The 14,347-nt window shown below is 36.4% G+C and overlaps 2 protein-coding genes across 4 annotated transcripts in view; one reads left to right on the top strand and one right to left on the bottom strand.

The window, feature by feature from the left end:
- Positions 1-34: 34 nt before the first annotated feature.
- rab7b (RAB7b, member RAS oncogene family) lies at positions 35-13,248 on the bottom strand. The gene is made up of 6 exons (XM_048210865.1): positions 13,074-13,248; positions 12,382-12,450; positions 9,446-9,572; positions 5,687-5,905; positions 3,926-4,054; positions 35-1,635 (listed from the first exon to the last, which is right to left on the bottom strand). The coding sequence occupies exons 2-6, from the start codon at positions 12,432-12,434 to the stop codon at positions 1,549-1,551; spliced, it is 615 nt and encodes a 204-aa protein (XP_048066822.1). The 5' UTR covers positions 12,435-12,450; positions 13,074-13,248; the 3' UTR covers positions 35-1,548.
- A 766-nt stretch (positions 13,249-14,014) lies between these two features.
- Positions 14,015-14,347, top strand: part of si:dkey-32e23.4 (dynamin-1-like protein) — a 33,759-nt gene continuing 33,426 nt past the window's right edge. Inside the window, exon 1 of one of the 3 annotated variants that reach the window (XM_048210862.1) lies at positions 14,015-14,347. This exon is cut by the window's right edge and continues 139 nt beyond it. The gene's annotated coding sequence lies outside the window, so the exon portion shown is untranslated. The other 2 variants (XM_048210863.1, XM_048210864.1) reach the window with 2 other exon arrangements.

The raw sequence follows: 14,347 nt of genomic DNA, 5'->3' as shown, positions 1-14,347 counted from the left end.
AAAAATGGAAAATGGAGTGAAATCGACAGCCAGCTTGGTTGTAAATGCATCTTTATTTAGATTTTTTGGTTTTGAAGTCATTCTAACATTTGGCCAACATAAAAATGATGCCTACTGTTTTTTTTTTTCTTGCATTTTGGCATATAAAATGGAGGAGCTCTTGGGGTTGAGTATGGATACACAAGCTTAACATGTAAATGTCCAAAGGCAAATCAAAACATTGAGTTAAGCATGACATAACATCATTACTGTGCTTCTAACTCGATTGACTGTCAGTACTGCTACTTAAAACATGACCTCTTCATAAACACTGGAGAAATGATCCATTTACATACTCAACAGCTCTACTTGTGCAAAAAATGACGTTTTGTAAACCATTCTAACTGGCGCGGTTGGTAACATTCTTAAGAAATCTGTTACAGAAACAGAAAGTGGCTGTAAAACACTGTCACTTACAAACCAGCTAAGACTAAAATATACTTGATATGATGTTGAAGTGAACCTACCACATGTCAGTACCTTTAGGACACATTACCCAAGATAATACACAGTTACCACATCCTTATTCACCTTTAATTCATGACATATTACATAGTAGGGCTGAGAGATGAGCTAAGAAACCTTGAGAGAAATTTGCATTGAACAAATCATTTCAAACAAACAGCAATTGTTGCCACGTAGATTTTAAATGTTTAAAGTAGAAAGTAAAATACAGTAAAAATCTAGTTAAAAATCATCAAAACATGTTTTATACACCTTTTCCCTATATGGACACTGGGAAATATATTGAATTATTTTTATGTGCACAGTAATAAAAAAACAATTACCTACTGTACATATTTTTACCTAAAAATGTTAAATTATGTGAAATGCCAAATGGGGACGTGCATGATTTTTTGAGTGATGGTGCAAACAAACGAAACAAGGATTTTGAACTGATTGGAAGAAATTGAATTCCTAACCCATATCTGCATCTTTATTTTTTCTTTTAACTGAGAAGTTATGGCCAAAATAATCATAATAAATGTTGGTTAATTTTATACTGCAGACAAAATGTATACATGTTTATAAATAGTTAATATATTTCCCAGCCCTATTTCCTATGTATTATGAATATTTTTAACAAATGTTCGTTGAGCATAGGAGTGAAACAACAACTAAAAGTTAGAAAATATAAAGGCACAATGAACTAGCAGACAAAAGGATCATTTCAGAGTAAAGAAAAATTGCACAGACAGCAGGAGTAGTGACAAGGAAATTCTTCGACAGCTGTAGTGATAGTGAGACTTGTAATAAATGCAATGTCAGAGGATATGCAACACATTGGTCTTCCTGTTCCTTGATAGTTCATCGTACCACACGTGACTTGGAGTTCAGCAAGAAAATGGATGTTCAGCTTTCACATGTGGCATTTGACACTCTGGAGGTTTCAAAGGAGGAGAAGGGGAGGATGGGCGCTAGAATTACAGGCCTGGATCTTTTCCATTTTTCCCTTTCTTCCTTTCCTATGTTGGCTCTTTCTCTTCCCTCCCCAGTTCCGTCTTTCCTTCAGCAGCTGCAGCCGTCACTAGTAGACGCAGGTCTGTCGTCTCTTAGTTTAATCTGGTCAGGGAAATCGTACGTCTCCACTGTCTCCTGAAAGTTCAATTCATTTCAGATAAAGTGTTTATGTAGCGCAAAGCCCAGCCAGTTGAACAGATAAATTCTGTGATCATTTACTCACCCTCATGACATCAAAAATTGTATGACTTTCTTTCGTTAAACAAAAAATAAGAAACTTTGCAGAATGTTCATGCTGCACTTTTCCATAAAATGAACGCACATTCTGAAAATACTCTCATTCGCATTTCTGAATATCTGCTGCAATCTGTCTTCATGCAGCATATTTGAATATTCAAGAATGAGATTTAAAAGACATAAGACTGAATAACCTTCAGTCTGTTCCCCACACAAAGCTATTGTACAGGTGTGGTCATATGTACCGCTGTTCGACCAATTTATGCAGGCGAAATCCAGTCATTTCAATAGCAATCCATGCGAATGAGCGGTTTGCGTGAGCTAAAGATTTCCCCACGCAGATTTCGCAACAGAGTTGACTAATCGAAAGTGCTTCATACATCATTACACTACTGACAATAGACAATGAACCTTTTTTGCTAATGTGACCACACCTTTGACTAGGGTTGTAATGGTATGAGATTTTCACTATGATCATCATCTCAGAAAATATCATGGTTTTATGGTATTAAACAATCAATATTATTATTTTCATCATTACAATGACCCTTAAATGATTGAAAACATATGGGTTTTTTTGGGGGGATGAACAAATGCTTTAGTATGAGTGAACGCTTATCATTTGCATGCGTTTTAACAATTTTAAACCATTCAAGTGCAAGAAGACATGATAGAGAACTCAATTAGGAAATAGTGTGCTGTCCGAGAGCACACAAACACCGAATTCATTTCTTTTTGTGCATTTTTTTGTGCTCAAACAGACACATACACGCAAAATTATGTCAAAATGCCCCTCTCTGCGAGTATCCTGGTCACACAGTCGCTTATGTCTTAAGTGAACGTAAACAACTGAGAAAGAAAACAGATAACTATCATTATATTGGAAGTGCATTAGGTCTTAAAGTGACAGCAGCCTAATAAACCTCACTTTAGAAGATCGGGAATAGCACAGGAGTTGTAGAAACTACTTTTATGGTGCTTTTTGTTCTGAAAAGGCACCGTGAACATTCTGCTAAATGTCTCCTTTTGTGTTCTATAGAAGAAAAAAAAAATGATGTCATTAATGACTCACCCTCATGTCGTATCAAACCCGTAAGACCTCCGTTCATCTTCGGAACACAGTTTAAGATATTTTAGATTTAGTCCGAGAGCTTTCTGTCCCTCCATTGAAAATGTATGTACGGTATACTGTACATGTCCAGAAAGGTAATAAAAACATCATCAAAGTAGTCCATGTGACATCAGTAGGTTAGTTAGAAATTGTTGAAGCATCGAAAATACATTTCGGTCCAAAAATAACAAAAACTACGACTTTATTCAGCATTGTCTTCTCTTCCGGGTCTGTTGTCAATCCGCGTTCACGACTCCACTTCTTCTTCTTTCCTGTTTTATGGCGGTTGGCATCCAGCTTATTGGTGCATTACTGCCCCCTTCTGCTCCGGAGTGTGGTTCATGACTCCGCAGTGATGCTGCTGATGTAAGACGCTGCTGACGTGTTATCTGGTGCGCCCGAGCTTCGTTTACAGTCTTTTTGGTATTGCTATATTTTTTAAAATGGTGCGTAAGTGTGCATGTTGCGGATGTCCTAATCGCCAAAAACAACCACGGCGACAGATGAAAGGATTCACTGGAATCAGTTCAATGGAATCAATTCAATGGAAAGGATTCCGGAAGAGAAGACAATGCTGAATAAAGTCGTAGTTTTTGTTATTTTTGGACCGAAATGTATTTTCGATGCTTCAAAAACTTCTAACTAACCCACTGATGTCACATGGACTACTTTGATGATGTTTTTATTACCTTTCTGGATATGGACAGTGCACCGTACATACATTTTCAATGGGGGGACAGAAAGCTCTCGGACTATATCTAAAATATCTTAAACTGTGTTCCGAAGATGAACGGAGGTCTTACGGGTTTGGAACGACATGAGGGTGAGTCATTAATGACATCATTTTCATTTTTGGGTGAACTAACCCTTTAAAGGTTTTGAAACAACATGATGATGAGTAAAGTGTGTGACAATGGTTTTTGTTTTTGAGCGAATCTCTTAAACAAGATGATAAATTACTGATTATTTCATCTTATATCAAACACGATCTAAAGTGAAATTGAAAGATATGGGGAAATTTTATTATGCCAAATTGCAATTCTAAAATTAATGTGAAGCATTCTCAACTTTCTCTACCTGTTTAAGTGCATTGCGAGCGATGGTTTGGAAGGCCTGGTCCACGTTAATGGCTTCTTTGGCACTGGTCTCAAAATAGGGGATGTTGTTCTTACTCTGACACCATGCTTGTGCCCGCTTTGTTGTTACCTGTTCAAAATACAAAGGATTTTGGGATGAAATGATGAAGTAAATCTGAAAGACTGGCAATCAAAAAATGGCTAACAATTATTTTATGATGTCACCTAATATTCTCTTGATAGAAAATGTTCTTAGTTCTAGTTCTGGTAGACTGGCATCAAATCATCATATTAGAATGATTTCTGAAGGATCATGTGACACTGAAGACTGGAGTAATGATGCTGAAAATTCAGCTTTGCCATCACAGGAATAAATTATATTTTACTATATATTCACATAGAAAACAGTTATTTTAAATTGTAATAAAATCAAAACAATATTACTGTTTTTGCTGTATTTTTCATGAAATTAATAGAGCCTCAGTAGGCAGAAGAGACTTCTTTCAGTCTTTACACGATTCAAACAAACAGCATTTTGGGGGCCTGAAATCATAAACTTATGAAAACGGTTTCAAAATGCAAGTTTTTAAAAATGATAGTGTTATCGTCTCTGTGTAAACTACAAAAATGCAAATTTGTGTCACCATTCCCCATGCACTAAACTCTGGAGCGTCAAGCTACAACATTATGCCTGATGGCACACAGGTCAAGCATTGTAATGCATCAACGTTCAAACTATTTCAGTTTTGCCCTCATTTGCAGCTGACCTTTCTAAGCACTGCCGATGATTACAGCACAATCCGCATGATAAAAAGATCAAAACAAGATGGTACGACGAACACCAAAGGCAGATCCTGACATTCAGAGAAAATTAATGGGCTTTCTGAGATGTATCAAAGCAAACGGCAGGAATTCTGATTCTGAAATCTGATTTGAGCTCAAAAAACCTGTCACTATTTTCACTGCTTACCATGTGTACGTTCGGTTTGCTTGCCATCACCTAGTATAATCGCTCCCCCGCAGCACTATCTGCAACGCTTTTCATGTGGAGGTCAAAGCCATGTTGAAACCTCAATGTGAGTCAGTGTTAAAGGACTTCAATCTTGTCTGCTACAATTTCTATTTTTGTCTTTTAAATACTATTGGGTATTTTAACTTAAGCAATTTTTTGTACACTACTGCTCAAAAGTTTGGGCTTGGTAAGATTTTAATGTTGTTTATGTCTTTTCTGCTCATCAAAACTGCATTTATCTGAACAAAAATACAGGAATACTGTAAATTATTATTTAAATTTAAAATAACTGATCTATTTTAATACATTTTAAAAATGTAATTTATTCCTGTGATCAAAGCTGAATTTTCAGCATCATTACTCCAGTCTTCAGTGTCACATGATCCTTCAGAAATCATTCTGATATGATGATTTGCTGCTCAAGAAATTTCTTATTGATATCAACGTTGAAAACAGTGCGGAAACCATGATACATCTGTTTCAGGATCATTTAAAATAAAGTTTGAAAGAGCAACATATATTTGAAATAGTCTTTACTCTTCACTTTTAATCAATTTACAGCATCCTTGCTAAATTAATGTATTATTATTTTTAATTTCTTTTGATAATTTAGCTGCTATTAAACTATTGATATCTCAACCATTTAAAATCCCATTGCTCAAGCACTCGTTTTACTTATTTTCAACTCTTTTAAACCGAGACGTTCATAACCATCCTAGCATTGCCGCTCCATTTGATCTGCACACTGACCTGTCGGTTCTCCAGGTCAATTTTGTTTCCCAGCACAACAAAGGGGAAGTTCTCCGGGTCACGTGGGCTGGCCTGAATGAGGAACTCATCCCTCCAGCTGTCCATAGTCTTAAATGTAGTGGGTGCCGTGACATCATAGACCAGCACGCAACAGTCCGCCCCTCTGTAGAAAGCCACACCCAGGGACTGAAATCGCTCCTGACCTGCTGTGTCCCAAATCTTAAGGAAGAAAATGAAATCAGTTATGGTAAATAACACTTAATAATACTTTGATTTTTTGCAACTGTATTATTTGTCTTTAGTCGCATTATTAACAATGTAGCACAGGCTCTTCAACCTTATTGCTTAAAGGTGCCCTAGAATTAAAAAATTGAATTTATCTTGGCATAGTTGAATAACAAGAGTTCAGTACATGGAAAAGACATACGTTGAGTTTCAAACTCCATGGTTTCCTACTTCTTATATAAATCTCATTTGTTTAAAAGACCTCCGAAGAACAGGCGAATCTCAACATAACACCGACTGTTACGTAACAGTCGGGATCATTAATATGTACGACCCCAATATTTGCATATGCCAGCCCATGATCAAGGCATTAGACAAGGGCAGGATGTCTGGATCTGTGCACAGGTGAATCATCAGACTAGGTAAGCAAGAACAACAGCGAAAAATGGCAGATGGAGCAATAATAACTGACATGATCCATGATTACATGATATTTTTAGTGATATTTGTAAATTGTCTTTCTAAATGTTTCGTTAGCATGTTGCTAATGTACTGTTAAATGTGGTTAAAGTTACCATTGTTTCTTACTGTATTCACGGAGACAAGACTGTCGTTATTTACATTTTTAAACACTTGCAGTCTGTATAATTCATAAACACAACTTCATTCTTTATAAATCTCTCCAACAGTGTGTAATGTTAGCTTTAGCCACGGAGCACCATCAAACTCATTCAGAATCAAATGTAAACATCCAAATAAATACCATACTTACATGATTAGACATGCTGCATGATGAACACCCTCCATTTTGAGGGTTATATTAGCTGTGTGAACTTTGTTTATGCTGTTAAAGGCAAGCGCGAGCTCCGTGGGAGCGTGAGCATTTAAAGGGGCCGCAGCCTAAATCGGCGCATATTTAATGATGCCCCAAAATAGGCAGTTAAAAAAATTAATTAAAAAAATGGGGTATTTTGAGCTGAAACTTCACAGACACATTCAGGGGACACCTTAGACTTATATTACATCTTTTAAAAAGACGTTCTACGGCACCTTTAATAATAACACTAATAAAAATATTTGGTATCCATCTTTTAAAGACTAATAGGGGTTTTAGAAATGTATTCATTAGTAAAGTAATCATTAATAACTGCTCGAAAAGAATAACTGCAGTAATCTTATTATAATATTGTTGTAATAATCAGTATTTTTCAGGAACAACTTCCCAAGCACAGCTTGTTTGGGCATGAGGGATCTACATCACATGACTGGTCATACAGGTTAGAAAAACATGGCTGACAAGTAAACATAACATGAAAATACCAGGGGATTACCAGACATGTCACTGAATGACTCATTTACCTCACATGACCTGCATCAGAATGAGTCAAAAACATTGAGATGAGATCCTACCAGTAAGCTATGAGTAATTACAGAGATTTCATACATGCATATGACTGCACTGACTATTATGCAGAGCCTTTAACCACATCACATGACCAGGGATGTTATGGGGCATTGTTCACAAAACAATGGTTGTTAAGGAAATGACATCATCATCCTCAAAGCATGCTGGCATCTTAATGTTTCTACGCAGTTTCCAAACAATTCATTTAATAGCTAAAATTACTACTATTATAGGCATATAAGGGTGAATCTGATGTGAATTTTCAAGAAATATTTAAATATATTAGATTTTTTTTACTCCCAAAATTTTTTATTTTTTATTTGGCATATACATTTCTATAAATAATTTCACCTATGGCTTGCACATTTATCTTCCCTTTTGTCACGTCTGTTCTAGGTTTTATGTATATGTTTTCATGTCTTTTATTTTGAAATTTGTCACAGTCATTTTTCCTGTAATTCTGTCATGTGATTCTCTGTTCCCCTCATGCGTTCTGGTCATGATGGTTCCTTTGGGTCTTGTGTTTTCATTGGTTTGTGTTGTCAGGTGATTCTCAGTTCTGTCTTGTCATTGGTTTATCGTCTTGATTACTGTCAGGTGTATCTTGTTAATCATTAGTCTTTGTGTATTTATAGCCCTCACATCTCTTGTCTAGCTTTGTTTGTGTCAACATGCTGTCAGTGAGTCTCTTGTTTGTCCAGTCAACAGTGATGGGAGAAACAAAGCTTTTCAAAACTTCGAATCAACTGAACCCAATAGCTTTGTAAAATGATTGAAAATGATCGAAACGCTACACGCTGGTGATGCCTGCTGGTCAAAACTGTGTAAATGCAGCGGAAATCTCTTTATAATATGTGATATTTTATTAAATTGTAGGGCTTGTTTTGTTCGTTTATGGAGAGCGTGGTTAATCAGCCCAATAACAGACTTTTAACTATAACTCTTCCTTTTTATCATACAAATCTCTTATTATATTATATTATATATGCGCTCCAAATCACTCGCTGCATCTGAAATCGAATACTTCCCTACTATAGTGTGCTAAAAACAACACGCCAACAGAGTAGTATGTCCGAATACATACTGTAGTATTTGAAAAACAGTAGGCAGAGGCCCCCGGATGACCTACTACTTCCGTCAAGTTTCCAAAGTGTGCATACGATGGACACTTTACTATCCCGCGAGGCCATGGGAGAGGATTTGTGAATGGAGGTGAAGCGATGCAACTGATGCTGCTAGGTCACATGATAATGACACTACATAGCGGATGTAGTACGTCCAGATTACATTCATACTACACTCATTCATACTATACAGAGCATACGTTTTTAATGATCGCAAAAATTCAGACAGTAACCGATTTCAGATGCAGCAACTGGATCGAAACAAATGATTCAGTTTTGAAGCTTCACTAAAGCGCCCATCAAGCCAAGGTTTATTTTTGTATATATTCTATGGGATAATAAGCTTCACTTGGGTTCAATCCACTCACTTTTTTTACATGTCTTTTTTTCTTTCTAATTTTTCATATTGCCTATAAAGCTGCTTTATTAAAGCATGTGTATTGAGTACTATACAAATTAAATAAAAAAATATGCAAAAACAAAACAAAAACAAACTATTGTTCCTAAAAATAAACTTTCATAATTTTTCTTTTGGATTTTAGGATGAAGTATGACATTTCTTTGAGAGATTCACCCATATAGGGGTTACACTTCTGCTGACCAAGGCTGCATTTATTTGATCAAAAATACAGTAAAACAGTAATAAAGTTTAAAACAACTGTTAACAATGTAAAAGAACAGTTTTCAATTTTGAATATATGTTAAATTGTAATTGTATGATGACCTAATATTATGATCTGCTGCTCAAGAAATGTTTCTTATTATTATCAATGTTGGAAACAGTTGTGCTGCTTAATATTTTTGTAGAAACTAATACTTTTTTTCCCAGGATTCTTTGATGAATAGAAAGTTTGAAAGAACAGCATTTATTTGAAATCGAAAACTTTTAACATTATAAATATCTTTACTGCCACATTTGATCAATTTAATGCATCCTTGCTGAACAGCAGCATGAATGGTAGAATAAATGGAATGTACTCTTATGAAATATACATAAATGCAAACCTGCATGGTGACGAGTCTGTCGTCCACCATCACCTCCTTGGTCAGGAAGTCGGCTCCGATAGTGGCCTTATACTGATTACTGAACTTATTATTCACATACTGGTTCATCAAAGAGGTCTTCCCAACTCTGACAAAGACAAACAGGACAAATGTGTTCAACAGGCAATGCTTCAAAAACATGTGCAGCTGGAGTCATCATCTTTGTGCTGCGTGTCTGCAAGTCTTGATAACATTCTTAAACAATAAGATAAGATGCGATACTGCAGGACGACTGAACTCATCCAGCAGTGTTCAAAGTTTCAGAGATAGTGTGATTGGCCATCAGGCCTGAGCAAACTGCACCAACACTGATGACAGAAAGTCAGGGGAATTCCTTGAGTAATGTCAACAGGCAACAGTGTTTACATACAGTATGTACAGCTGCTTTAAATACAGGCCTACATTACAGAGGACAAAGTGTCATTACTGATAAGAGCATTTGAGCTCAGCGGCGACTGATTATAACAGGTTCTCAATTCCAGTCCTCTCGCTGCCATTTGGTATGTCTCTCTTATCTGACACGCTCAGTTGAGGGGTGGGTTGCATTCGACCGTAGGTGCTCTGTGACATGGACTTCAAAGGGTATTCTGCCATCTTAAGGGAGATTTCAATCCGAAGCAGTGTTTGTATGCGGCTGTTTATGGGTGTAAAGTGTGTAAGACTCGAGTCAACTATCTGGATTATGGGATAAATAAGATAAAAAGACATATTTAAATTAACCAAGTACGTTTATGTTCACATTAAACAACGCAACATAAATGTATCACTCAGTTAGAGCTTTTGAATTTGACAGATTAGATTGAATGAAATTGATAATTAATTAATTTTATTTGGATGTATTGGTTACACTTTATTTTGCAGTACATGTACTTACAGTGGACTTGCCTAAGAAAGTGCTGGTAATATAAGGTTACTACATGGGTTAAGGTTAGGATTAGGGGTAGGTTCAGGGTTAGTACCTAGTTATTACCCAGTTATTGTAATTATTATAATAAGTACATATGGGGAACAGGACTGTAAAATAAAATCCAATGTAGAACAAAGATCAGAACAAAAATTAAAGATATTTTTGATGAAATCCGAGAGGTTTTTTTACCCTCTTAGAAAGCAACATTATTACCATATTCAAAGTCCAGAGAAATAGTAAAAACATTGTTAAAATACGTGACTACTAATGTTATGAAGCGATGAGAATACTTTTTGTGCATAATAACAAAACAAAAATAACGATTTTATTCAACAATTTTGTCTCCTACGCTGTTGACGTTGTAAACACAGTGCAGCGCTTCCAGGTTCTACGTCAGAATGCCGGCTCATTATTGGCCGGCTCCTGCGTCAGCTGTCATTAATTACTCATCCTCATGTCGTTCCAAACCTGTAAGACCTTCGTTCATCTTCAGAACACAAATTAAGATATTTTTGATGAAATCTGAGAGGTTTTTTTTTTATCCTCTTAGAAAGCAACGAAATGACCACATTCAAGGTCCAGAAAGGTAGTAAAAACATCATTAAAACAGTCGATGTGACTGCAGCGGTTCAACCTTAATGTTATGAAGCGACGAGAATAGTTTTTGTGCGCAAAAACAAAACAAAAATAACTTTATTCATCAATTTCTTCTCTTCCCTGTCCCTGTCTATGCTGTAAACACAGTGCAGCACTTCCAGGTTCTACGTCAGAATGCCGGCTCATTATTGGCCGACACTGTTCACGTGAGCAGCACGACACATGCGTGTGACAGCTGACGCAGGAGCCGGCCAATAATGAGCCGGCATTCTGACGTAGAACCTGGAAGCGCTGCACTGTGTTTACAACGTCAACAGCGTAGGAGACAAAATTGTTGAATAAAGTCGTTATTTTTGTTTTGTTATTATGCACAAAAAGTATTCTCATCGCTTCATAACATTAGTAGTTACGTATTTTAACAATGTTTTTACTATTTCTCTGGACTTTGAATATGGTAATAATGTTGCTTTCTAAGAGGGTAAAAAAACCTCTCGGATTTCATCAAAAATATCTTAATTTGTGTTCTGAAGATGAACGAAGGTCTTACAGGTTTGGAACGACATGAGGGTGAGTAATTAATGACAGAAATTTCATTTTTGAGTGAACTGACCCTTCAATATACGTGTTTAATACATAGGATTTTATTTTACAGTCCTGTTCCCCATATGTATTTATTACAATAATTATAATAACTGGGTAATAACTAGGTACTAACCCTGAACCTACTCCTAAACCTAACCTTAACCCATGTAGTAACCTTATATTACCAGTACTTTCTTAGGCAAGTCCACTGTAAGTACATGTACTGCAAAATAAAGTGTAACCAATACATCCAAATAAAATTAATCTAATCTGTCAAATTTAAAAGCTTTAAACTGAATGATAAATTAATGCTGCAATGTTTAATATGAAAATAAATATAATTTGGTTGGTTAATTTAAATGTCTTTTTATCTTATTTATCCCATAATCATGATAGTTGACTTGTAACTGTCATGTCTTACGCACTTTACACCGATAAACAGCCGAATGAAATGAAAGTATGCTAATTTATATTATATTTATTTACAGAAGTATATTATGGCATCAAAACTTTAACTCTTCTAACATGTGCTTGAGTTTTCTCTGTGTTTGATGACTTTGCAGGGTGCTGCAAATTTTGTCAAGTGAACTTCAACAGATATTCCTTGCTCAGGGAGCAGGGAGCAATGAACACTACGTAGGGAACCTGTCAATCGGGACGCACCCGACCAAGTTCATGGAGCTCTCTTCTACCGAGCTGATGATCTGATTCAAGTGTGTCAGATCAGAGAGACATACAAAGGACTGGAATCAAGGGGATGATTTCGAACACACATCTACTGATACCACAAAGATGTTGCACAAACACTTACCCAGAATCCCCTAGGATGATCACTTTGAGCAGCACCTTCTTACGAGAAGCCATTATGTGTGGAAGAACACTACGGAAGCAGAGAAGGATTTTAGACAGAAGCAGAAGACACTTTATTTTCCACAGACAAATGCTTGACAGGTAAACAAACCTACACTGTAAAAAGTGAAACCACATGAAGCCACTATTTAAATTGACTGTTTATGACATGTTTATATGCAATACTATATATACAATGTAGATAGGTAGATTTGCAATAAACGTCATTCTAAAACGAAGGGGGAAAAGAGCAGTGATCAAACTGTACACCTTCAGTATTCAATGGCAGAAGTACAAAGAATGAATTCATGTGATTCACTGAGTCACGTGACGCCACTGCTGTGAAAACATGGCAGGACATTGTAACAAATGCATTACTGAAACGTATTTCAGCGAGTATTACAGAAGCGAAAATAACACGGCCATATAAGCCACAAAGTATTTGTTCTGTGTGACTAAGTCACTCAAGTGACAAGGACAGACATTTCACGACACGATGATTCAGAAAATACTAACCAGTGAGAACGATGAACCTACATATAATCATTTATGAAATTAATAAGTGCAAAAACATACAAAATTGGGTCTAAAATGGTCTAATATTCTATGTAGCAATCACCTTGACAGATTATGTGAGAAAAAAATAAACATTACCTTCTTCGCGTTTACCGTTTTGATATTCGCTGCGCGTCCGAAGCTTCCCAAAAGCTATTCGACACAAAAATCACCCAGTGTTTTAATGATCCAGAACCACATCAGCTGTTGTTGAGTATTATGTGTTTCTTCCTAGCAGAACAGGACATGACTGTAGAGTCACAAGGGACTGACGCAAAATACTGATGTTCGAATCGTGTTTCAATCAGATCTACTTAGTGATTCATTCGAACCGATTCGCAAGGAATTTTAAATCGGTCGACTGAAAGAGAGAAAACTGTGAGGCGACACGGTAAAGAGTTTAAAAACACAACAAACGATGAATGTAATAAAAATCTATTTTACTACAAAATATCTCGTGGAGGCTTCCTAGAACACTTTTGAGCCTCAAACCGCAAACGAATCAGTGACTTTATCTTCGAACCGTTTGAAATTTAAATGAACGGTCCGGACGAACCGATTCGCTAAAATGAATCGGACTTCCCATTACTAGCTCAGCTGGAAAAGCCCTCCCTCATTTTCGAAAGACTCCAAGATGGCAGGAGGAGGAAATGAATTAAACCACTTTATAGCAGATTAGTTTATAGTATTCGGCGTTTTATTGATCTGTTCTTGCTATTTAAATAAATTAAGTTACATCAAAACTAAATAATAACAACAACAACCTTACATCGCTATTCGCTGGTGTCCCAATATATGCAGGCAGAAAATTGAATTAAAGACTTAAAAACGAATTTAAAAAGAATTAAAAACTTAACATAATTATAAAACTTGCAATTCAAACATCTGGAAGTGCATTATGACAAGATTAATCAGGACAGGGAGAGGCTCATCCCGTGATCGCTTTTCGTCCCACCCTTTGTCATGTGATTTGCACATTTTTATCATTTGTGTCTAAATTCTCATTCACACTTCCTCAATGCCTCACCTAACTTCCCTCCTTAACCCATTTGTAATTATCATAAATATCTCAACAGATTCGACGCATTTCGAGCCTCTTTGAATGCTATTATTTTTTATTTCATTTATTAATTTATCTGTCTTGTAATTCAGTAGAAATCCACAAGAATGCTAGTGTGATATTGAAGGCCATGGATGAAATTGTAGGGGTCCTGATGTTGGGAAGGGGCGCGGAGAAGCGGCCATGACATGTTGTGATTGATAGGTGTTTCATCCAATGAGCTGAAGATAAACGCTAACGTCACCAATACATTAGCCAATCGAGTTTCTTGAAGCTGACGCCAGGCCCGCCCATCTTTGACAGCCTGTGTAAG

The sequence above is a fragment of the Megalobrama amblycephala genome, linkage group LG12 (assembly GCF_018812025.1).
Source record: "Megalobrama amblycephala isolate DHTTF-2021 linkage group LG12, ASM1881202v1, whole genome shotgun sequence".
Classification (NCBI taxonomy): Eukaryota; Metazoa; Chordata; class Actinopteri; order Cypriniformes; family Xenocyprididae; genus Megalobrama; species Megalobrama amblycephala.
This window is presented reverse-complemented; position numbering and strand designations above follow the sequence as displayed.

Bases quoted from the DNA above. Each gene is read 5' to 3' on its own strand.
- rab7b (XM_048210865.1), bottom strand. From the start codon at position 12,434: ATGGCTTCTCGTAAGAAGGTGCTGCTCAAAGTGATCATCCTAGGGGAT. The intron at 5,906-9,445 runs GTTTGCATTTAT...TTCTTCCTTAAG, and splicing joins ACAGACTCGTCACCATGCAG to ATTTGGGACACAGCAGGTCA. The intron at 4,055-5,686 runs GTCAGTGTGCAG...TATTTTGAACAG, and splicing joins TTGACCTGGAGAACCGACAG to GTAACAACAAAGCGGGCACA.